The following is a 25,465-nucleotide window of genomic DNA, read 5'->3' on the forward strand; positions in this document are numbered from 1 at the left end:
AGTTGTAGGGAGTATTATCTGTTACATAAGGCTGAGTTGTTGTACAGTTGTAGGGAGTATTATCTGTTCCATAAAGGTGAGTTGATGTACAGTTGTAGGGAGTATTATCTGTTACATACTGGAAGGCTGAGTTGTACAGTTGTAGGGAGTATTATCTGTTCCATAAGGGTGAGTTGTTGTACAGTTGTAGGGAGTATTATCTGTTCCATAAGGGTGAGTTGTTGTACAGTTGTAGGGAGTATTATCTGTTACATAAGGCTGAGTTGTTGTACAGTTGTAGGGAGTATTATCTGTTACATAAGGGTGAGTTGTTGTACAGTTGTAGGGAGTATTATCTGTTACATAAGGGTGAGTTGTTGTACAGTTGTAGGGAGTATTATCTGTTACATAAGGGTGAGTTGTTGTACAGTTGTAGGGAGTATTATCTGTTACATAAGGCTGAGTTGTTGTACAGTTGTAGGGAGTATTATCTGTTACATAAGGGTGAGTTGTTTGTACAGTTGTAGGGAGTATTATCTGTTACATAAGGGTGAGTTGTTGTACAGTTGTAGGGAGTATTATCTGTTACATAAGGTGAGTTGTTGTACAGTTGTAGGGAGTATTATCTGTTACATAAGGCTGAGTTGTTGTACAGTTGTAGGGAGTATTATCTGTTACATAAGGCTGAGTTGTTGTACAGTTGTAGGGAGTATTATCTGTTCCATAAAGGTGAGTTGATGTACAGTTGTAGGGAGTATTATCTGTTACATACTGGAAGGCTGAGTTGTTGTACAGTTGTAGGGAGTATTATCTGTTACATGAGGGTAAGTTGTTGTACAGTTGTAGGGAGTATTATCTGTTACATAAGGCTGAGTTGTTGTACAGTTGTAGGGAGTATTATCTGTTACATAAGGGTGAGTTGTTGTACAGTTGTAGGGAGTATTATCTGTTACATAAGGGTGAGTTGTTGTACAGTTGTAGGGAGTATTATCTGTTACATAAGGGTGAGTTGATGTACAGTTGTAGGGAGTATTATCTGTTACATACTGGAAGGCTGAGTTGATGTACAGTTGTAGGGAGTATTATCTGTTACATAAGGGTGAGTTGTTGTACAGTTGTAGGGAGTATTATCTGTTACATAAGGGTGAGTTGATGTACAGTTGTAGGAGTATTATCTGTACATAAGGTGAGTGATGTTACAGTTTAGGGAGTATTATCTGTTACATAAGGTGAGTTGTATAGTATTGTAGGGAGTATTATCTGTTCCATAAGGCTGAGTTGTTGTACAGTTGTAGGGAGTATTATCTGTTACATAAGGGTGAGTTGTTGTACAGTTGTAGGGAGTATTATCTGTTACATAAGGGTGAGTTGTTGTACAGTTGTAGGGAGTATTATCTGTTACATAAGGCTGAGTTGTTGTTTGTTTCATTCACACACTTCTCAATAAACCTGCTTTATTTAGTGTGTCTACATCTACAAAACTCAAAATGCTCTCTTCCACCTTGTGATGTCATGAAGCGGTAGTTGTGAAGTTAACAGCTGCTCTTTACTTTTTGTTTAGTAGAGAATTGAAATTCCAAATGATTCTAATAAAGGTGTATGGACTTTAAAAACACAGTGGAGCACATCCTGTATTTCCACATGACATCACAGACAAGAACTCAGCCTAAACATGCAGGTTTGTGTGTTAAACATGTGAATGAAACAAAACACAACTCCAGCTCTGTTTTTGATGAGAAAACATTATAATTTAGATCAGAAAATAGTGTAACATGGGCCCTTTAAAGTCTTATTAAGTCATAACAGAGCTTCGGAAAGAAGGAATGCTGATCACATCACTTGGAAGGTATCGATAAGGTGCAGAAACCTTGTAGGTAATCCTGATCCGTTGTATAAGCCAGAGGCAGAGTGACCTGGGGACAGATCAGGAGTGCTGGCTACTTTGGCAACACAAATCCAAGCAAACTATTCCATCACAGTATAACAGTAATCTAACAAAGAATCACCAGGTGCCCAGGTGTTCTGCTCAAAAGAATTCAATTTACCTCCCACTGGTTAAGAAGCGTCTCAGGCCACCCACTTCATTAACACTTGGTCGGATTAGGAAACTTTTTATATTTTTGGTTATCAGGTTTAAATGAGATACGATATGAGAACTTGTATTGGTTTATAAAATTTTTTTTAAAAGCCTGCTATTTAAGTGCACGTTTGATTTGATATGTAAGACTTTTCTGCTGAAGGGTATGCCACCTGATTGTGTCCAAAAATGTTATTGCTTTGTCTGGGAAATTCTACAGCATTAAACTGTAAAGTGAAATGGTGTTACTTAAAATGATCTATTTATTACGTAAAACATTTGTTCAAACCGAGCATCTTGAGTGGGAGACTGTTGTGTTTGGTCCCCTCCTCAGAGCTGAAGAAGCCTCACACACACACACACACGCGCACGCACACAACCACACACACACACACGGGCCTGATGTGTGCGTTTGTTTTGTTCTTTTTACTGTTGTCATTACAATGGAGCTGAGTTTGCTCGGGTGGACATGTTGTGTCTCTATATTTGTGCTGCGCTCTGTCTGCAGCTGAACTTCATAACTGATAAATAAAGTTATTTTTATTATATATTAGATTTTCTTGGAATCTTTATTCTTTTAAAGAAAAAAACAAGATCACATCAGTTAAACATGTTTACGTCTGTAGGTTGGTCATTTATATTTGCTATAATTTGTGGAACTCTACCATCAGTATGTTTTCAAATTAATTTCAGGTGAATCATTTTTATCTTTTGGGAGTGGTGTGGCACAAAGAGCTCCATGAATCAGAGCTTGAAAACGACAGAAAAAGTGAGTTGGCTCTCAAGGTCACACATTATTATTAATGGAGGGCACTGGATGTTAAAAGCTGACAGAGGAGGCAGTTAAATCATAATGAATCCAATTAAAATATAAAAATCTCCTTTAAAGGGACATATTATGTCAAAAGGACTTTTATGAGCTGTTAAAACGCCCTTCCATCATCATTAACTAATTCTGAATTGTATTTTGACTGATTCATGCATGTTTCACTGATGAAATAAGCATGTAAACCTAAAGCTTTGGAGACGAGAATGCCTTTCACATACCACCTATCTCCGCCCACTGCTCTGGGCATACTTGTGATTATTAAAACTCAGACTTGTAGAAATGTTAAATCTTAACAAGGAAGTCCACTGACGTGTTTCTGTTATTAAAGAAGACTTACTGTGCTTGTGGATCATTATGCTATAATTTGGACATTTTAAATTACAATTTTCATTCATTCAAAATCTTAATAAAATAAACAAAACTTCAGTGTTAGAAAACTGCAGTGCCCATAGGGAGTTGACTTCACCATAAAGGTCATCATAACAAAACACAATTAAAGATCGCTCAAACATGCACGAATCACTCCACATACAACTTCAGGTGAATGTAAATGTGACGGGAAACAATTAAAAGCTCTAAAAAGTCAATTTTGCATAATAAGCTGCTTTAAGCTGTTTTAAATCAATACTGAAGTTTTCAATGAACAAAATATAAAAGTATGACACACATATATAGCCTATACCCCAAAAAGTCATAAGACAGAAGGATTTGAGTAAGAGTGATTAGTGTAATGCAGTGGTTCAGTGGAGCATGGCAAACGGCTCGCAAACATGGCTATTAGCAACATGATGCTTACACTGCAGGATTCAAGTCGTTGTGGCATTATATTGCTGCTGGGCTAGCGTGAATCATGAGAGAGAAAATACACAATAACCCAAACAGATGTGAATGAAACAAAAGAAAGCTCCAGGAGTGTTTCTCAAAAATATTTTCAGATGACAGGAAGCTCCGAGTTATGCAACCAAACAGAAAAACTCCTGCATTTACAAAATCGCCAATGGGGCCGTTCGTGATTGAAGAATGTGAATGTCCAAAATGAGATGCCACAGTCGGAATATTATCAGCTAATAAAGAGCTTGTTTTTTCACCCAAAACCACAATTCACATTTACATCATTAAAGGTCTTATATTACACAAAATGGACTCTTGAGCTTTAAGTCATGTTACCATGTTTTTACCTTATCGAAAAACTGACCTGGAGTTGTGTTTTGTTTCATTCACACATGTCTGAGTAACTCTTTATTATTAGGCTGTTTGCATCTCCAAAGCTCAAAATGCTCTGTTCCACCTTGTGAGGTTGTGTGGTAATACAGGAAGTGCTCTAGAGTCATTTGGATGACTTCAGCTCTGCCAATCTCTACTGAACTAAAGGTAAAGGACAGCTGTAAGCTTGAAAACTACCACTTCATGACTCCATTTATCCAAAACCAGTGATTTGTTCCAATTTTATACAAGAAATGTCCCAGGTGTCCCTATTTTTAACCAATTAGATCCCTGCCAACAGTAAAGACAGACATAAACCTTCACCTGTTTAGGTCAAATACAGAAAAGCTGCTTCACATGACCAAAATACCAAAAAAAAGTCAGGGCCAAGTGCAGAACAATTGTCTTTAATTATGCACTTGTTTCACAGTTTTATTATTACCAACCACCACAAACCAGGGATTTTTTTATTTTGAAAATCTGGTCACCCTAGAAAAAACTCAACTCCAGGGATGTTTTCGATGAGGTAACAATATTTTACTTAAGTTTTTCACTTACTTTTACTTCACTACATTTGAGAATGGGTGTTTGTACTCAGTGTTGGGGAGTAACAGATTCCATGTACCGGAGTTACATAATCAGAGTACAAATTATGAGTAACTGTATTCAGGTACAGTTACTGTTTCAGTGAGTGGTAATTGGATTACAGTTACTCTGTTGAAATAAATGGATTATATGACGGTATTTTCCTGCTTTCACATTTTGGGCTAAACCAGGACTAAAACTAAGGCTAAACCAGGACTAAAACAGGACTAAAACAGGACTAAACAGGACTAAAACCAGGACTAAAACCAGGACTAAAGCCAGGTCTACAACAGGACTAAAACGGGACTAAAACAGGACTAAAACCAGGACTAAAACAGGACTAAAACCAGGACTAAAACCAGGACTAAAGCCAGGTCTACAACAGGACTAAAACAGGACTAAAACAGGACTGGACTAAAACTCGGACTAAAACTAGGACTAAAACCAGGACTAAAACTAGGACTAAAACCAGGACTAAAACTAGGACTAAAACCAGGACTAAAACCAGGACTAGGAATTTCTCTATTTTAATTTTTAAATTTTTTATTAAATTTTTTTATTTTATTTTATTTTTTTTAATATGGTCAAGTAAAGACTGGGATTTTTATTGTCTTTAAACAGACAAAACATCTTATGTTAAGATTTTCTAGTCTTTGTTACTTTACAGCAAACATTTACCTGTTCATGGAGACTTGGGCTCAACAGACAATTTGAAGAGAACAAACATGAATTTTCAGGATGTGGTTGCTACATTCACGCAGTTTTAAAAAGCACGACAATATCAAGTAATCCAAAGTATTCCGATGTTACTCACTTTAAGTAATTTAAGGGATTACGTTACAAATTACATTTTGGGCTATGTAATCTGTAATTTGTAGGGGAATACATTTTAAAAGTAACCTTCCCAACACTGTTTATACTTTTTACTCATTAACATTTTACATCTGGACTGAAAAGTAAAAAGTACTTTTCTTTATTGTGTGAGACCTGCTCAAATAGCTGAAATTTTTACATTTAGTTTGAGTTTCTGTCCCAACTTCAGGCAAACCGACTACATAAAACCAGCTAGAATATTTAAGAAATTGATTGAATCACTTAAAGTCAGCTAAATTCTTGATCAAAATCACTACATTTCATCTTTTAATTGTTCTAAAAATTTCTACAAAATTATTTCACTTTTAACTCTTTAAGTGCATTTTTAAACAGGTACTTTAATACTTTTATTTAAGATACTTTTACTTGAGTAACAGAACTGAGTACTTCATTCAGTCAATTCAGTTCAGTTCAGTCAGTCTGCCCTAAGGCAGCTGTGGCTACAGTAGTAGCTTACCACCACTGTAAAGCACTTTGGGTATCTTGAAAGGTGCTATATAAATGCTATCTATCAATCAATCAATCAATCATTCACTGTATATAATCCCAAAGTTTTATCAGTTCTACATTAGAACATCAATCTTACATTCCAGGAGTTTGATGAAACTGTAAGAAAAAGAAAAAGAAATCCACAGTGACAAAAGTAGCAGCACATTTTCACACTTGTGTCTTTGTTTGCCGCTAATTGCCTCGTCTTCACATCTCCCGTTAGCGTAGCAGTTTGATTCAGACCGTTTTATGAGTAAATCCGGCTTTAAAGAGGAGGATGCAGTATTCAGTGGGAGTTCAGAATGCCAAAGTGAATATAGTCTCTTTTGAGGCCTATGCACTTATGAGTGTAGTTTTTAATGAGTGGACTGAGTGGGAGTGGAACGATTACCCCGGATACAAAAGAACTATTCAATCAAAATGGTGAGGTTGATGGTTTTCGTAATGTGCAAATTGTAAAAATGTTAAGCTGCCCTATCGATCACTACCAAATCTAAAGTTTATGACTCTTTGATGGGCTCATATTAGGCTATTTTTTGATTTATGTTATAATGTTGTTTCCTCATCAAAAATATACTTGTCATTGTGTTTTGCATATTTGGGCTGAGATCTTCTTTAAAACTTTTTGGAATGCTCATCTGTCACCTTCTTGTTTCTAGGGATATGTCATTACTCTTCCTGGAATGTTCCACAGTATGACATTAAACAGCTCTACCTTACATTTATTTAATTACAAGTGGTTTTATAGCTCAAAAATAAATAGAAAAACAGGCATTCTGACTGAGCAGAGTCACCTCTCCACACATTTGACTAGTAAGTTTTTGGTCTTCATGCACATTCCAGACAAAGCAATAACATCTCCATGGAGAAAAGCATTTGATGGACCCTGCACCACAAAAGTTACACAATTCACCTTTAAGTGTGTAGTGAGCTTTGACCTGGTTAAAGGAGGGTAACTGGAATTTAAAAGTTAAAGTCACACTCGCGTGGTTTTGTGAGTGTTGGGCTTGACTAGAAGTAGAGTTTTGGGCACCACTCAACAAATGTTGAGAATTGTTTCCAATACAATACAATCAATTGCCTATGTGAATTAATTACTTAATTAATCATTAATTAAACAATTGTTTTGAAGGTTTGTAAATTCTTGTCCATATTAGTGACCCATATCTGAAATAACATCATGATTTACCAAAGCAAACTGTGGTTTATGAATCTGTATTGACCAGGTGAAACAGAGGCATCGAAATATGAAATATGCAAATTAGTGTAGGTGATCCTAGGCTGGTGTCTGAGAGATCTGAGATCAAGTACAACTTTAAGAGTTATCTAAAGTTAAGTGCTGAATCTAAAGTTATCAAATAAGCCATTCTGTGACATGTGCATATGACCAAAAGAGTGGAGATGTCTGTTTGGTGCGGTCCTTTGATGTAGTGTCTTCAAGTTTGGTCTCATGTCTTCAGTACGCTGGTTCTGAAGAATCAGATGGCTGGGAGAGATGAACGCCATGTGAGTGCTGCTTTAGCTTAGCATTCTAAAATTCCAATCTGTAATATCAAGTGCCCCCCTTTAACCAGTTAGACCCACTACAAGTGCTAAAGAATGACTAGTTTTATTAAACAGCACCTCTTTAATGTCGCACTGAGGAGCTCCGGAACTTCTCATGTGTTTAGAATTTAACCACATTTTCTTACAGTGCTTCATTACTTTGACCACCACAATGTCCAGTTTTATTATGGATTTAGTGTGTGTGTGTGTTTATATATATATATAAAATAATTATAGCAGCAAGATCTTGTTTTGTAATGATTAAATCCTCATAACAGTTCTTATCAGTAAAAGTTAGATTTGATTTGGACATGTTTACAGTCTGCGTACATTGGTGTATGAGTGTATGTGAATGAATGCAAAGCACTTTGAGTACTTGATGCAAAGCACTTTGAGTGTGCTGTATAAAAATGTTTATCTCGTGATCATTTTTCTACCATTACATAAAAGCAATTAAAAGAAAAAAAACAACATAAACTTGATTCTCTGTCTTCTACAGCTGTGAACTATGTGTCTGGGGTTATTGGCACCTCCTTTTTGGGATTTAAGCAGGTTTATATCACAATGTAAAGAGACTCATCCATAAACAAGGATTACGAGCTCAATATGTAGAGCCGGTGGAGCCAAGAGTCACAGAAAATCCAATCAAATGCACCTTCTAAATCCTGCAACTTTGAAACTGTTCACTATCTCAAGTTTTTATGCAAGTGCTGGGACCAGCTTTGCAACAAAACATTACAAGCAGCAGCGGAGCAGTTAGTCCAGAGTTGTAATTGTCATAGACTAGCAGGCATGGTTCTGTCAGTCTGCCTCAGGGCATTTGTGGCAATAGGAGTAGCTTAAAGCTTTTTGCAAAAGGTATATTCTGTTAAAATGTTGTTACCTCCTCAAAAACATACCTGGAGTTATGTTTTGTTTCATTCACACATCCTTTATGATTAGCCTGTCAACATCTCCAAAGCTCAAAATGCTCTGTTGCACCTTGTGATGTCATGAAGCAATAGTTTTGAACAGCTACTTTTTACCTTTAGTTTCAGTAGAACTTGGCAATTGCAGGTCTGAAATTATCCAAATGATTTTATTGTGAAGCTGTAGTTAAAAAACACAGTTGAGCACTTCCTGTATTACAACATGACATCACAAGGTATAATTGTTCCACTGTGTTTTTAAACTCTATATACCTTCGCTAGAAACATTTGAATGATTTCAGCCCTGGAACTGCCGATCTCTACTGAACTAAAGGAAAGAAAAACTACCACTATATGACATCACAAGGTGGAACAGAGCATTTTGAGCTTTGGAGATGTAAACACACTAAAGAAACTGAATTATTCAAACATGTGTGAATGAAACAAAACACAACTCTTTTTTGAGGAGGGAACAACATGGCTTAACGCTCACAAGAATTAATTTTGTGTAGTAGCTTTAAAATTTAAAAATGCATGAATTAAATAAGATTTACTAAGATTTGTCCAAAAGGATGCCTGACGATGGAACAACATTATGATTTGTACTGCAGCTTGGAGTCGCAGTACTCCAGACTGGTTTTGGTCTCGAGACTGTCCTCAAGTTAGTTTTTTGCAGTCTTGGTCTCGTCTCGGACTCGACTGCATTTGGACACTGTTGGGCAAGTGACTTTATATATATATTTTCATGATGCTGAACTTTTGCGCCTTATATGAACTGGGACTAAACCAGGACTAAACCAAAACTGAACCAGAACTAAACCCAGACTGAACCAGGACTAAACCAGGACTGAACCAGAACTAAAGCAGAAATGAACAGGACTAAACCAGAAATGAACCAGGACTAAACCAGGACTAAAAAAGAACTAAAGCAGAAATGAACCAGGACTAAACTAGGTCTAAACTAGGACTAAACCAGAGCTGAACCAGGACTGAACTTGGAATCTAGGACCGCCCCTGAGAGAACCCTAAGTCTGTGGAACAGGGTGTCTGCGAGGCATGATCAGGCGTCAGCTGCTCTTCGCCCCGTGAATCGTGGAGTTCTGCACCGGTCCTTTCACTCGCGATTACCCGACGGTTTACGCGGGCTCGTTTCGTGTTTCACTGCTGCTGATATCGCGGTAATTTTTACAAATTTGTAAGAACAAAACCCCACCACTTCAATCCAGGTCAAAAAAGCATTGTAATGTGCCGTACTGACATTTGTACCAAGTAAAATATTACAATTTTTTTCCCTGTAATGCCTTACATTACTGCATTACAGCAAAAAGCAACGCATTACAGTAATTCATTACTTTTATAACACATTACTCCCAACACCGCATTTGGACTCTGTCTTGTCGCAGTCTTGAAGGAGCTTGGACTCAGTCTTGTCTCGGTCTCGAAGTCTGACACCCGACGAGTGATAAAATGGAGATAGATTTATAAAACTATTGATATATGTCAAAATAACTGTAAAATGTAAATAAATGTTGAAAATTACAAAGATTGTCTCGGTCTTGTCTCTGTCTCTGCCTTTAAAGGTCTCGGTCTTGTCTCGGTCTTGTCTCGGTCTTGTCTCGATCTCGACCCTCAGAGGTCTTGGTCTTGTCCTGGTCTCGGGACCCTGTGGTCTTGGACAGGTCTCAATTAGTGCAGTCTTGACTACAACACTAGCAGCTTGGCATACTGTATTTTACATGACACATGACGCCCATTCATATTTTGTCTCCCATCTGCACCAGACCCTGTGGCTGGTAGGATGTGGTCCATAAGGATTTTTTCATGCCTTCAGATGTGTACCATATTGAATTCCCCAGAGTGCTTTACACAGTCGGCTAATGACAAATACATATGGGCCCATGGGAGCCCCCTGCCCACCCCCCCATCATCCACCACAACTGAAGCCCCCGCACCGATGCTAAGTGCTAACAGGCCTGTAGCATTCAGTTACATCATACGCACTCATGGGAAAAAAGTGCTTGCGGTACAGATTTGGTGAGCTTTGTCTGCCAAATGGTTGGTTGGAGGGATGAAAAGAAAGGCCCCACCCAAGCTTCCATGTCAAATTCTAGTTCCATGTGTGATTTTGTCGACCGCCGGGTAGTTCTGTCACGGAGGGGTAAAGAAAAATTCAAAGAGGAGGATGAAGAGAGTGAAGGTCTGCACAAGTGACGGTGGCGAGATGTGATGACGTGATTGGACGATTCAGGCTGAGGTTTGAGCAGATGTGTGATGTGGGATTTTGATGGAATATACAGGATAAGAGGAAATATATCTCTTTTTTTTCCAATTAACAACATAGTATAATGAGGTCAAATATAGATACCAGAAATAAGCAACTCGTAGCTTTTTAAAGGGCCCATATTATGCAATTTTCTGATCTGTTATAATGTTGTTTCCTGTTATAATGTTATAATGTAGGTTCCTCATCACAAACAGACCTGAGTTGTGTTTTGTTTCTGTCACACATTTTTAACACAAATTTAGACTGAGTTATTTTCTCAAACTGAAAACACTCCACTTTGTGATGATTATACTAATTATACTATATATAAAATGCTTATTTTGACGCCAAGAGATGCTTAAACAATACATCGGTTCGGGCTCTCGTTTCTATAATGAAGAAATATTTGTATGTGAAAAATATCGAGTTCAAAATCGCCCTTTGACCCTTATTTGTCAGTTCCTGTACTCTGCCTTTGTATCATGAGCCAAAAATAAGGAGTCGTGCAAAGACCAAAGGCAGAAACTGGCATGATCATTATTTGCATGATTTTGTGCAGACTTCCATCCATTATAAGAACACCAGTCATCATGTGTTTGTTTGAAATGATATTGAAGAGTTTTGGATTTCCTGTTTAGTGCTGCTCAGGCTCGTGTCCGTAAACATAACAGAGTACGTCTGTGAAATTTATGGCGAGTTTCACCTTCTGTAAAACGGTCTGGAGGAATGACCAGAGGTAATATTAATCCTGTGCGAACCCTCACTAAAGATGTACGTAATATTCTGTCACATCCTTTTTTAAGAAATAATTTACTGCAGTTTTTGAGCATTTTTGAGCAAAGCCCAAGAGGTCTAAAACAGTCCTCATAGGCATGAAACGTCTGCTTGTTTTAGGTAATGTTTGCTCTATTACTAGTTTCACTGATTATAGGCAATAATTGGCATAGATTAATATTTCACATAGGCTAATCATGACTTCTCTATCTTCAGCTGATGCTTTATGCCCTGCCCCACCAAGATCCTCCACAATCCTGAGACACCTGTTTCTGGGAGACAGCAGTACAGCATTTTGATGATGATGACTGGTGTCTTAATTTCAGAATGCCAAAAACTGTGTTTTATCACCTGTGTGATGACCTCTCCCTGTCATTCGGCCACGAATCACTGACAAGAAAAGTCCTGTACGTCTTGACAAGAGAGTTAGTTTCAACATTGTATAAATTTCAAGCAACTGGAGGTGCCCAAGGCACTTTGCTAAATAAAGAAAAGATACATCACAAGGCCAAGAAATGAGGCAGACATGCAGGCCATCATTGATGGATTTGAAAGAAAATCTGGATTATGAGTAAATACACCAAATACTTTCACATTAAAGATCATCGAAGTGTAATTTAATACTAAGGTATATTTATTTAATGTGTTAAGACCCTGTGCCAAGGCTGAAACAAAAAGGAGGTCAGAGGTTGGATTTTAAAATAAAATAGATTTATGAACTAAACCACAAATGAAACACACACTGTTAATGCCTTTTGTCTTATTTCTGGCTCATAACACAAAGGCAGAGAACAGGAAATGATCAATAAAGTCAAAGAGCAATTTTGAGCTCAATATTTTTCTTGATATTTATTCACATGATAAAGGAGGTCTCAAATACAAACAAAATGTCATGAACAGATTTTTGACTCATTTTTTAACATGATGTTACGGCGTTCTGCCTTTGGAGGGCAGAGGACTGGAACAAATTTTGCTCAAATAAATGGAAAAAAAATCCAGGCTCCTTAAAGGTGCACTCTGTAACTTTGCTGGTGGGAGAGTCCTTCACCTGCTTGTCTACATGGAGATAATATTTTTTCCCAATATGGCATTAGACTTAACCATCTTAATCCATTTAATTAAGTGATTTTTATCTTGAAAACCATGCAACCTTACTGAGAGCATGTTCGCCTCTTCACAGATCTGACGTGCAACTTGGCATTGAAAAAAATCAGATAGAGGACTTTTATACATTGCCGCTGTCAACCTGTGAAGACACCATTCTCAGAGCGGGTTTTTCTCATTGTTTATGATAATATCTGCACATCAACTCGTAGTCCACACAAATTACAGCCAGCAGACGCACTTTGCCTCTTGTGCCCATAATGCTGTCACTGTTTCACTCGACTCGGCTTGACAGATGATTCTGCAGTGGTGATTTTTTACAGTGTGCTGTAAAGAGCTGTACATCTGAGCACAGTTTACGGCCCCTAATGAGAAATGAGTTAGTGCGCTCTGGCTCTGCTTTTTGCCCTTTTTGGTGACATCTATAAAGATCCAACTAATTCAAGTCAATGTAAAGCTGTAAGCACATTTACTGTAGTTAAAAGCAGAGTCTCGTGTGGGTTTTGGGTGATGCCAGATTTGGGTGGTAATACTGATACACCGATATTGATTGAGGTATTGAAAAATATTGATTCTCATACAAAATTATCAATACTGAAAGCAGATCTTTTCTGCAAAATGGACTTTTCAGAGCTTCTCACCATGTTACAGTTGTTTCTCTTTCTCATTTCCCCTCTCGAAGTTGTATTTGTGTCAATCTTAAGTGTCAGTCTTAAAATTACAGCTAGTCACCATTAGCCAAAAGTTTTTTCAGTTAGTTGCTCTCACTTTTTAGCTGAAAATGAAAACATAAACAGGACCTTGAGCGCTCATATTGATCACAGGCTCCTGAAAATGTTTGTGTTGTTTCTTAAGTTTTCAGACAATCTTTAAAATATTTGACAGTGTTTGCTCATGTGTAACATTAGATGTGATCATGGAAAACACCCCCAGCACGATGTCAGTTACAGTCTATCAAAGTGTGTATTCTGGATCCCTGGCAATCATTTTCCAACTATACTGTGCATAAAACAAAACTATTTACTAGAAGGTTACATAAATGTCTATTGAAGCGCACTTGGTACAGAGAGATAAATATGCTCTTACCACTGCCTGACTGCAGAAATGAAAATAAAATGAAATGAAAATGAAAAAGTGTTACCCCTCTCCACTTTTCCTCTGCTGTGTTTAAACATGTGCTCCATTCTCTGTGTCCTCTCTCTGTCTCTGTCTTCTCTATGTCCTCTCTCTGTCTCTGTCTTCTCTGTGTCCTCTCTCTCTCCTCTCTCTGTCTTCTCTGTGTCCTCTCTGTGTCCCCTCTCTGTCTCTGACTTCTCTCTCTCCTGTCTCTGTCTTCTCTGTGTCCTCTCTGTCTTCTCTGTGTCCTCTCTCTGTCTCTGTCTTCTCTGTGTCCTCTCTCTCTCCTCTCTCTGTCTCTGTCTTCTCTGTGTCCTCTCTGTCTTCTCTGTGTCCTCTGTCTGTCTCTGTCTTCTCTGTGCCCTCTCTCTGTCTCTGTCTTCTCTGTGTCCTCTCTCTCTCCTCTCTCTGTCTCTGTCTTCTCTGTGTCCTCTCTGTGTCCCCTCTCTGTCTCTGACTTCTCTCTCTCCTGTCTCTGTCTTCTCTGTGTCCTCTCTATCTTCTCTGTGTCCTCTCTCTCTCTCTGTCTTCTCTGTGTCCTCTCTCTGTCTCTGTCTTCTCTCTGTCCTCTCTCAACTCTCTGTCTTGTTGATGAGTGTTGACTTGGTTGTCCTCTGCTCTGGTCAACAGGAGGTGTTCCACCGGCTTTACCTCATCTACACCGTGGGCTACTCCATCTCTCTGGGGTCACTGATGGTGGCCGTGCTCATCCTGGGATACTTCCGGTCAGTTCTTTTCTGTCACTCACAACACATGAGGTCGAGTGTAGATGGTAGGCGGTGGAACAGAGTGTTAACTGATTTATTCTGGCTCCAAAAATAGATTTCAAATTTAAAATACTGGTTATTTATTTTAATTTATAGCATAAAATGTATTATATTTTATGTAATTAATATAAAAATCATGTCTGAAGGTATGATGATAATTAGTTCTGTGTGGTGCAGTTCTTTACCAGGTATGGAGTGACTGAATAATGCTCTGTAAAGTGTCTTTGTGACATATGTCTGTTCCAGTGGATGCAAAAGTGCCCTTAGGGAGATTGTATGGAACAATAAAATTGTACTTTTTTGTATACATACAAAATTTGGTACACGCATTCCTGGTCTTGATGAAAAAAGTCAATGACACTAACACTCCCATCATGTTGCCATGGCAACAGGCCAAAAATCTGTCGTCACCAATGGGACATCCCAACTAAAACTTTTACTTACTCAAACAAAATTTGGTACACAGATACATCATGGGAATGGGAACAAAAAAGTATATTGTGACCATGCCCCCTCCCAAACCGGATGTCCACCATCTTGGATTTAAAAAGAAGAAAATCAACACATACAGAAATTGAGAAAAATGGTAGGGTTAGGTTAAGGTTAGGATTAGGTTAGAGGTTAGGGCTATGGGTAGGAGTTTAGGACGGGTTAGTGGTTCGTGTAAGGAAGTTAGGGTTAATGTAGGAGTTAGGGCAAGGAGTAACATGCGTTTGTGGGGCACAGCATGTGCAGGGTGTAGCGTGGCCGGGGTGCAGCCTGGCGTGGGCGCAGCATAGGTGCCAGTGAGGACCGATCATTGCCCCTTGCCGCTATATTTATTATTATTATATTTTTGTAATGTAGGACCTTTAAATGTGTGTTATGTAACTTGGTTGGGGGTCCATCACTTGTTTTTTTTTTTTATGGAAATGTCATTGCTCTGCCTTTAATGTTCCACAGTATGACATTAAACAGCTCTACATTTATTCAACTACGGTTGGTTTTATAGCTCAAAAATCCCTAGAAAAACTCACCACAGATCTGACCTGTAACTTGGTCTAGTTTGGACCCCATGAAGATAGAAAGTTTTTAATGCCATACTGTGAATTATTCCAGACAAAGGAATAACATCTAAATTTGACAGACCCTCCACCAGAAAAGTTACACAATGCACTTTTACAGATAGAACTAGGAAGGGCATCTGGCATAAAAATAACATCCTATTGAAGTGTTCTGGAATGAGCTCTTCGATGAAAGACAAAACCGAGTGGTTGTTTGTGAGCCTGTAGTGGGGCTGGCTGTACTTCAGCAGGGTCATGGCAGCCCAATAATATCAAAAGCACCTTTGACTCGACTCTGTGCCTTTTAAGAAGGACTGAGCCTGGAGGCATTCAATACACCAGCATGACATTTCCACTATTTTTACACTCAATGAGAAGCCAAAATATCATCTCAGCCTGTGCTGTGCCATCTGAAATATGGGGAAGCCTTCAGACATAAATAGATACATATTATGGATCTTTTTTTTATAGTTTGGATTTGTAGAAGATTTGGTTGGAGGTCTGTCACCTGCTTGTTTCTATGGAGATGTCATTACTCTAATAAAAACAGCAAAGGAGTTCTACCTATGACACAACAGCTCAGGGATAATCTCATTGTTTTAAGTGAGCATAATATGTGTTCCTTGATAATGACGGGAAAAAAATGGAGGATATAGGTATTTAATTTTTGTCACAAAGTACTGTTGCTACAATACACTTGGTGGTAGAAAAAAAATTCTCATTTACAAGAAAAAGTTGCAGCTTTAATAACAGGACAGATTTTAGTATTAGAAGTATATTTCGACCTGTCACTACCCTAACAGAAGCCTAGACTGAAAAGATGGAATATTACTAGACTAAGAAAAAAAGCTGCCTCCAGGTACTTTGATTTAAAAACACCATTATATCATGTTAAAAGCTCCACATAGCAAAGTGCATAAACTGACTATGTGACAGTTCTTCTTTACAGGCTAATACTAGAGTGCTTTAGCGGGTTGGAAAGGTGAACGCACTGGCATACACTTCCTAAATGCAAACTCTGGATCCTGTTTGGAGGTCAGTCCATATTAAAGTGCTGGGATGAGGAGGCACTGACTCCAGACCAGAGATTGTTTTAAAAAGAGGAGATGCTGTAGATAGTGTAATGCGCCAATAATGCTGTGTCACTTATCAAACTAATTACAAATTATTGATTGAGGAAAGTGGTGCTGTAATGAATCGTTAGCTGCAGTGAGATCTGTTCTATTTGATAAGCTGTAAACACCATACGAGCAAATAGAAAAACTAAATATGTTCGTTTACCTTAAAGAGTCAAGATGGAAAGATACAAACATTTCTAAAGAGAATTTTGATGATTTAAAGTTGACCATTTCAAGTTGTTTATTTGGGTTGGCATGTCACCCATTCATAAAGAGTGTAGAAATTGCCATAATTATTATAAGTATTCGTAGACTGGATGAGAATTAGTCACATTCAAAGTTTATTTTGCTGTTTTTACTACAAAACAAAGCCTAACTTATAATTGACTTTCATTAAGGATTTGCAATTAAGATGGATACAAATATTTGATTACTGTCATATCATTAACCTCGTGGCAAAAACTAAAGGTTCATAGTTCAAATTAAACCATACCGGCTTGTCAAAGCCTAATCTCATCAAATCTCAGACACTCAGCAGGGCTGGATCTGGTTAGTACTTGGATGGGAGGCGCTGACAAAGGAGCCACAGGGGGGCGCCATTCACAAAAACAGTTTTTGTGTCCTTAGGCAAGACATTTCACCCACATTGCCTAGTATGAAAGTGGTGTGTGCGTGAGTGATGGCGGTGGTCAGAGGGACTGATGGTGCCGATTGGCATGGCAGCCACGCTTCAGTCAGTCTGCCCCAGGGCAGCAGTGGAGTGAATGAATAATGATCTGTAAAGCGTCTTTGTGACGAAATGTCTGTGAAAAGCACTATACAAATAAAACTTACAAACTTACTTAAACTTGAAGTACATACTGTTGTTATGTCATTGGGCAAAACACTTTTCTTAAGATTGTGGTGTGTGATGAAAAATGGGAAGTGCTTTGACCAGTGGCAGCTGGTCAATAGGGGCGCAAGAGCACCGCACTCCCTAACTTGACCTAGATAAAAGAAAAAAAAAAGTTATAAAGTCGTTATTTTGTATTAGGCTATATGTTTAATACTTTGTTTAAAATGTAACGTGTATCTGCATAGACATATTTTTTATCATGTTAAATGTGCTCATATCACTTTATTTGAGTCATGTGTTTGGAATTTGAGTGTGGTGAGTCGGAGCGACTTAATGGAGTTACTATGGAAGAGCCTGAAGTTTTGAGAAAATGTGACGTCATTACGTTGCTTCTGCCCATACATTAACCCTAAAATATGTCTTGTGGGCGCAGGGAGCGACATGAAATCCAGTGATTGTTCTGAATAAACATGAACACACATCTTGACCTGTTGTGTTTCAGCTGCTCTGTCACTCAGCCCCGACTCTGCACTGACACATGTTATTGCTACAGGCGCTAATGATGACAACAACAGAACTGTGTGTTGTACAGTTATGGCGAGTTCATACAAGTGCATCTGAGAAATAGTTTTAGGGAGTAAGAACATGAAAAGAAGCATTAAACTGGAATGAGCTGTGGTGAGATACTACGGCTTTTATTCTGATTCACACACTGGCTAATAGCGGCTAGCTGTTAGCTTAAACCTCCACAAAGTAAAGCGCGAGGACAGACCCGCCGCTGGGACCAGGACCCACGCGCCGCCGGAGCCTGTCGCAGCCAGGACCCACTTACTGCCGGGGCCCGGGCTGTTGTTCGCTGCTCTGTCCAGACTGTGTGGGCTCTGTTGTTCACTGGGCGTAGCGCACAGAGGACATAAGTCCACCTGGTGTCCTAGTGTTAATATGGACTGGTGTAACTGTCAGATTTAAGTGGCAAGTGAGATTAAGACAATTTTACAATCAGCTCGTGCACTCGGCTCTTGGACCTCTTGTCACGGACCTGACTGGACCAGGTTTTGGACCAGTTTCATCTCTTCATATTGGACAATACACTTTTGGAGACAGAACCAATGGGACAGTGGATAGAGGAAACACTCTGCTTCAGTCTCTGGAGAAGGTAAGAGGTTTATTTTCATTAGTTTGGGGCAAATCTGAAGATGGAGCCTCACAGGTAAAAAGTGTTATAGTTAAATAGTGTTATAGTTAAATGGTGTTATAGTGTTATAGTGTAATAGTTAAATAGTGTTATAGTTAAATAGTGTAATAGTTAAATAGTGTTATAGTTAAATGGTGTTATAGTTAAATAGTGTTATAGTGAAATAGTGTTATACTTAAATAGTGTTATAGTGTAATAGTTAAATAGTGTTATAGTTAAATAGTGTTATAGTTAGTGCTGTCATGCGATTAAAAAAATTGAGAAATTAATTAATTATGATCTGTAATTAATTAATCTAATTAATCTAATTTTAATCTCACCTAAAAATTGCTGAGAAAAGCCTTCAATTTGAGGTATTTTCATTTAAATTCATTATTACATTATTGTGGCAAATCAAAAGACTGATATAGAACAAAAAAAAGTGACTTTATAAAGTCATTTATTGTTTAACAAATCTCTCCAATTTGGTTGTTGAGCCCAAGTCTCCATGAATAAGAAACTGTTTGCTGTAAAGTAGCAAAGACGAGGAAATCTGAACATAATAACTTTTGTCTACTTAAAGACAATAAAAAGTCCAGTCTTTCCTTAACCATATTAAAAATATTATTGATAGAAAAATGCTTTATATATGACATCACTGGTTTTAGTCCTTGTTTTAGTCCTGGTTTAGACCTGCTTTAGTCCTACTTTAGTCCTGGAATGGATTAATCCTGGTTTTAGTCCTGGTGTTATTTTTGGTTTAGACCTGGTTTAGTCCTGGTTTAGACCTGGTTTTAGTTCTGGTTTAGTCCTGGTTTAGACCTGGTTTAGACCTGGTTTTAGTTCTGATTTTAGTTCTGGTTTAGTCCTGGACTGGTTTAGTCCTGGTTTAGTCCTGGACTGGATTAGTCCTGGTTTTAGTCTTGGTGTTAGTTCTGGTTTAGAGGTGTACAGGAGGAAGCGCGGTTTACGCAGCGTACGCGAGAAAACACGATCCACACGCGGCTCACGGGAGCACGTCGGTGTCCGCGCAGTAACTACGGAAGGAAACGTGGTCCGCGCGATCTCAGGTTAATGACGATGATGAAGGTGTGTGTTTGTTTGTGTTTGTGTTTGTGTGTTTGTGTGTGTCTGTGTGCGTGTCCCCTCATGTGGCAGGTCACTATAGGACAGTAGTGCAGACATCATGAGCCTATGCAGGTTGTTTTCACCAGTGACATTTAAGTTGTAGGCGATTTTATATTTGTTATTTTCTTTTATATTTCACATCGGGAGAATAATTTCCAAGACACGAATGTGTTTTTACCTGTGCACCTGTTCTACTGGCTTTTCGACCTCGTCAGTTGTGTGACTGACGCCGCAAACGTGAACATGACGTTTACATCGCTCTTACTGCGCGCGTTTTGTGTGGGTTTCCGGCAATGAGTGGAATTACCGAAATAAAAAAAATGTATAAATGTGTTTTTTTGTCTGTGTGTTGTTGTTGTCCCAACAACACATAAAAACAGGTTTTATAATAAAGCAACTCGCATACGGAAACACTAAAGTTAGAGATTAAAAATGAGATTAACGCGATTAAAAAACATAACGCGCTAAATATGACTGTAATTAATTAATCGCAATTAACGCGATAATTTGACACCCCTAGTTATAGTGTAATAGTTAAATAGTGTAATAGTTAAATACTGTTATAGTTAAATGGTGTTATAGTTAAATAGTGTTATAGTGTAATAGTTAAATAGTGTTATAGTTAAATGGTGTTATAGTTAAATAGTGTAATAGTTATATAGTGTTATAGTTAAATAGTGTTATAGTGTTATAGTTAAATAGTGTTATAGTGTTATAGTTAAATAGTGTTATAGTGTCATAGTTAAATAGTGTTATAGTTAAATAGTGTTATAGTTAAATAGTGTTATAGTTAAATAGTGTTATAGTGTTATAGTTAAATAGTGTTATAGTGTTATAGTTAAATAGTGTTATAGTGTTATAGTTAAATAGTGTTATAGTGTTATAGTTAAATAGTGTTATAGTTAAATAGTGTTTATAGTGTTATAGTTAAATAGTGTTATAGTGTTATAGTTAAATAGTGTTATAGTGTTATAGTTAAATAGTGCCTAAATGAGCTGGTGGCTGCGTTGGAGCTGCTGTTGTTCTGCGGTGCGCTGTAGGAGTGGCGCTGATGTCGTGTGTTCATGTTGTGACCATACCTCTTATTGTAGTTTTGCTGACGTTGTTGGGGATGGGTGTGAGCGGTGTGTTACCTTGTGTTGTGTTACCTTGTGTTGTGTTACCTTGTGTTGTGTTACCTTGTGTTGTGTTATCTTGTGTTGTTGGGGCTGGCAGTGAGCGGTGGATCAGGTTGTACTGCTGCGTAAAGTTGGGTAAACTTGCGTAAAACTGCACTTGGCTGTGCATTGTGTTAGTAGTTCAGCCAATAGTGACCAAAATTACTGTCTTTTTCTGTTTCATTATAATACTATATAGCCTATACATAATACATATATTTATAATATGTATTTATCATTTTGGCCTTGGCGCCTCCCAAAAAATTATACCACCAGCCGCCACTGGCTTTTACTATCTTGAAGTGCACTGTGTTTATTATTAAATTGGACAGATTTAGATAAATTAATGTTCATGAGCTTTTTTCATGTTCTTCTCTTATTAAGTTTAAGATCAGTATTTGAAAAGAAAAAAGTAAAGTTATAATGTATGTATATTATAATCAATATAACTAAAAACGGAGAGCATAAAAACAAAAGTGTGCTTACTGTGAGTGGGCTTGCATCTCCACAAACCTGATTCCTTTTTGGCCTGGAGGAGGGTGTCTTCCTGCTTGTTTCCATGGAAATGCTGTTCCTTTGGCTATAATCTTCCACGGTATTGCATAAAACATGTGTAGTATGATTTAAAATTTCTATTTCAGGGAATTTTGCAAGCGATGTACCACCTCCAGAAAGTTACACACTGTACTTGAAGAAACAGAAAGCCTAATATGTTATAAGAAGAATCCAGAAAGTTGTGTTTCAGATTAAAGCATTTACTCCTGTACTAGAAGAATCCTGATCTCAGTATTTTACCACTGAGAGAAAGAACCAATACGTACACTGTCACTTAAAGGTGCATTGTGTAACTTTTCTGGAAGAAGGTCCATCAAATGCTTTTCTCCATGGAGATGTTATTGCTCTGTCTGGAATATTTCACAGTATGGCATTAAACCTTTCTATCATCATGGAGACCAAAACAGTCCAAGTTACAGGTCAGATCTGTGGAGAGGCGACTCAGAATCAGAATCAGAATCAAATTTATTTGTCATTCCAGTATAAAAAAATACACAGAAACGAAACAATGTACTCAGGTCCAGGTCAACAGCAGCACAGATAACAATAAGAACAAATAGTTATAATAAGAATAAATAGTTATAACAAGAATAAAATAGTTAAAAATATTGTATATCAACCCGCCCCCATTTTCTAAAGTGCGTTCCAAGACAGTGCTGTTTTTTCTGACAGAATTAATCTGTCTCACGGCATCAGGATAAAAACTGTTCCGTAGTCTCGTGGTCCTGGCCTGTAGGTGGCGCAATCTTCTGCCTGATGGGAGAGCTGTAAAAAGTTCATGTGCTGGATGGGTGGAGTCTTCCATGATGCTGTGGGCTTTTGTCCTGCACCTGCTGATGTAAATATCTTCAATGCAGGGCAGACTACAGCCGCAGACGCGCTCCGCAGCTCTAACTATCCTCTGCAGAGCTTTCCTCTCTGCCTTGGTGCTGCTGCTGAACCACACAGTCATGTCGGTGGTGAGGATGTTCTCCACCGCACACCTGTAAAAGGCCTTCAGGACAGAGGGGCTCACACCTGCTTTTTTTAGGCGCCTAAGAAAGTATAGGCGTTGGTGTCCCTTTTTCACAATGCAACTGGTGTTCTTAGACCAGCTGAGACTATTCATGATTTGGACTCCCAGGTATTTAAGACAGGAAACAATCTCCACCGCATCTCCATTGATGTACAGAGGAGAGGGGGCATTAGGTTTCCTGCGGAAATCAACAATCATCTCCTTTGTTTTCTTTATATTGATGCACAGATTGTTGGTTTTGCACCAAGCCTCCAGCTGACAGACCTCCCTCCTGTAATTGGACTCATCATTGTTCATGATGAGCCCCACCACTGCTGTGTCATCAGCAAACTTCACTATATGATTGAAAGAATAGTGAGCGACACAGTCGTAAGTGAGCAGTGTATACAGAAGGGGGCTTAAAACACAGCCCTGGGGTGAGCCAGTGCTGATGCAGATGGAGGAAGATGTGATGTTGTGGATCTTTACAGCTTGTGACCTGTTGGTGAGGAAATCCAAAATCCAGTTGCACAGTGTCCTGCTTAAGCCCAGGAGAATGAGTTTGTCTACCAGTGTCTGTGGGATTATGGTGTTAAAAGCAGAACTGAAATCCAAAAAAAAGGAGTCTAACATAAGAATCCTTTTTTTCAAGATGAGTAAGAGCTATGTGAACCAGTCCAGATATAGCATCAGCTGTAGAACGATTTTCACGATAGGCATACTGATGTATGTCCTCAGCCACGTTTATGGACCTCCTTATTTCTGTCATAACCAGCCTTTCAAATCATTTCATAATAGTCGAAGTCAAAGCCACAGGACGGTAATCATTCAAGGTTGACACTGTGCTGCACTTTGGGATAGGTATGATGGTAGCTGTCTTGAAGCACTTTGGCACCACTTGCTGTCTTAAGGAGGACTCCGCTCAGAGTCAGAATTTTCTATGTATTTTTGAGCTATAAAACTCCCTGTAATTGAATAAATGGAAGGTAGTTCCGTTTAATGTGAATGTCATTGGAACATTCCAAGTAGAGCAAATACATCTCCATAGAAACAAGCAGGTAATGGACCCTCCACGAGAAAAGTTACACAATGCACCTTTAACATAACATTTTTTTCCTGCCATATAGTACTTGTTCCCTATAACCTTTGGAATACAGATGGCAATACTCAGGACCAGTCTAAACTCACACGCTCTCCTATACCCCTCAAATACTGCATATACTTTCCGAAGCCTTATCTTGGCACAACTGAACCTAGCGCAAACTGTTTGACACAAGGCGAGAATTCATGATCCTGGGGGCAAATTAATGCAGGGCACACTTGTCGTTATTTGCTTATTTTGGGGAGCCGGGGGAGTATCAGGGCTCATGTGAAGGCGTTGTGTACTGACGGTGCCAACCAGCTCAACATGTACAGGAAGGCTTCCAATGGGCACGGGCCAGCGACGGAGACCAAATTGAGTTTAATAAGTTCTCCCATGGGTGCTCCTGACATTCTGGCTGGCTGCACCACTATCGGCGTACAAGCTACACCCCCCCACCCCCCGACTCGCCTTCCAACTCGTCAGCTTCTCCGCTTGAAATGTTTTCCGTGGCGAGAGAGAGAAAAAAGAAAAAGGGAGACACCATTAAAGAGAAATGTGAGCTTGTACAGTATACAAACAACGAAAGCACATGTGTTGACTAATCTAATATATTTGGTGTTAGTAAAGGAGCACTTTGTAACATTTCTGCCTCATAGCAAAGGCAAGGAAATATTGTAAAAACAAAAACATGCATTTTTACTTGTTTTTTCACAAATCGGATCTGTAAATTGGCTTAGTGGTGTCACCTTACCATGGTAACATAACAACTTTAACAGTGTTGGGAAGGTTACTTTTAAAATGTATTCCCCTACAGATTACAGATTACATACCCCAAAATATAGTTTGTAACGGAATCCATTAAATTACTTAAAGTGAACGTAATCTGAATACTTTGGATTACTTGATTTGCTGTAGAGATGCAAAGACGAGGAAATCTTCACATAAGAAGTTTTGTCTGATAAAAGAAAATAAAAAGCCCAAATTTTACTGAACCAAATTAAAAATAGTATTGATAGAAAACTAGGAGACATGGTTCACACAGCATGATTTAGTCCTGTTAAATCCTGTTTGAGACATAGTTTAGACCTGGTTTTAGTCCTGGTTTAGTCTTGGTTTTAGACCTGGTTTAGACCTGTTTTTTAGTCCTGGTTTAGTCCTGGTTTAGTCCTAGTTTAGACCTAGTTTAGACCTGGTTTAGACCTGGTTTAGACCTGGTTTTAGATCTGGTTTTAGACCTGGTTTAGACCTGGTTTTAGACTTGATTTAGACCTGGATTTAGACCTGTTTTAGACGGGTTTAGACCTGGTTTTAGACCTGATTTAGACCTGGTTTTAGACCTGGTTTAGATGGGTTTAGACCTGGTTTAGACCTGGTTTTAGACCTAGTTTAGACCTGGTTTAAACATGGTTTTAGACCTGGTTTAGACCTGGTTTTAGACTTGGTTTTAGACCTAGTTTAGACCTGGTTTAGACCTAGTTTAGACCTGGTTTTAGACCTAGTTTAGACCTGGTTTAGACCTGGTTTAGTGTCCGGCAATGAGTGGAATTACCAAGAAAAAAAAAAAAAGGGATATAGCCCAAAATGTGAAAACAGGAAAATACCTCTGTGTAATCCCTTTATTTCAACAAAGTAACTGTAATCCAATTACCACTCACTGAAACAGTAACTGTAACTGAATACAGTTACTCATAATTTGTACTCTGATTACGTAACTCTGGTACATGTAATCTGTTACTCCCCAACACTAAACTTTAATACCATACTGTGGGACATTCCAGGCACAACTGTAGCCTCTCCATGAAGACAATTAGTTGGCAAACCTTTGATATTAATTATCAGCTACTAGACCAGTTTGGACACAGGGA

General features: G+C 38.4%; 1 protein-coding gene across 1 annotated transcript in view; it reads left to right on the forward strand.

Moving 5' to 3' along the window:
• Positions 1 to 25,465, forward strand: part of pth1r (parathyroid hormone 1 receptor) — a 249,073-nt gene that overhangs the window by 154,812 nt on the left and 68,796 nt on the right. The window contains exon 5 of the mRNA XM_020923024.2: positions 14,376 to 14,470. Coding sequence (XP_020778683.1) covers positions 14,376 to 14,470 — 95 coding nt within the window. The remainder of the gene's footprint in view (positions 1 to 14,375; positions 14,471 to 25,465) is intronic.

The sequence above is a fragment of the Boleophthalmus pectinirostris genome, unplaced genomic scaffold (genome assembly GCF_026225935.1).
Source record: "Boleophthalmus pectinirostris isolate CB_2022bp ecotype Guang Dong unplaced genomic scaffold, ASM2622593v1 HiC_scaffold_16, whole genome shotgun sequence".
Taxonomy (NCBI): domain Eukaryota; kingdom Metazoa; phylum Chordata; class Actinopteri; order Gobiiformes; family Gobiidae; genus Boleophthalmus; species Boleophthalmus pectinirostris.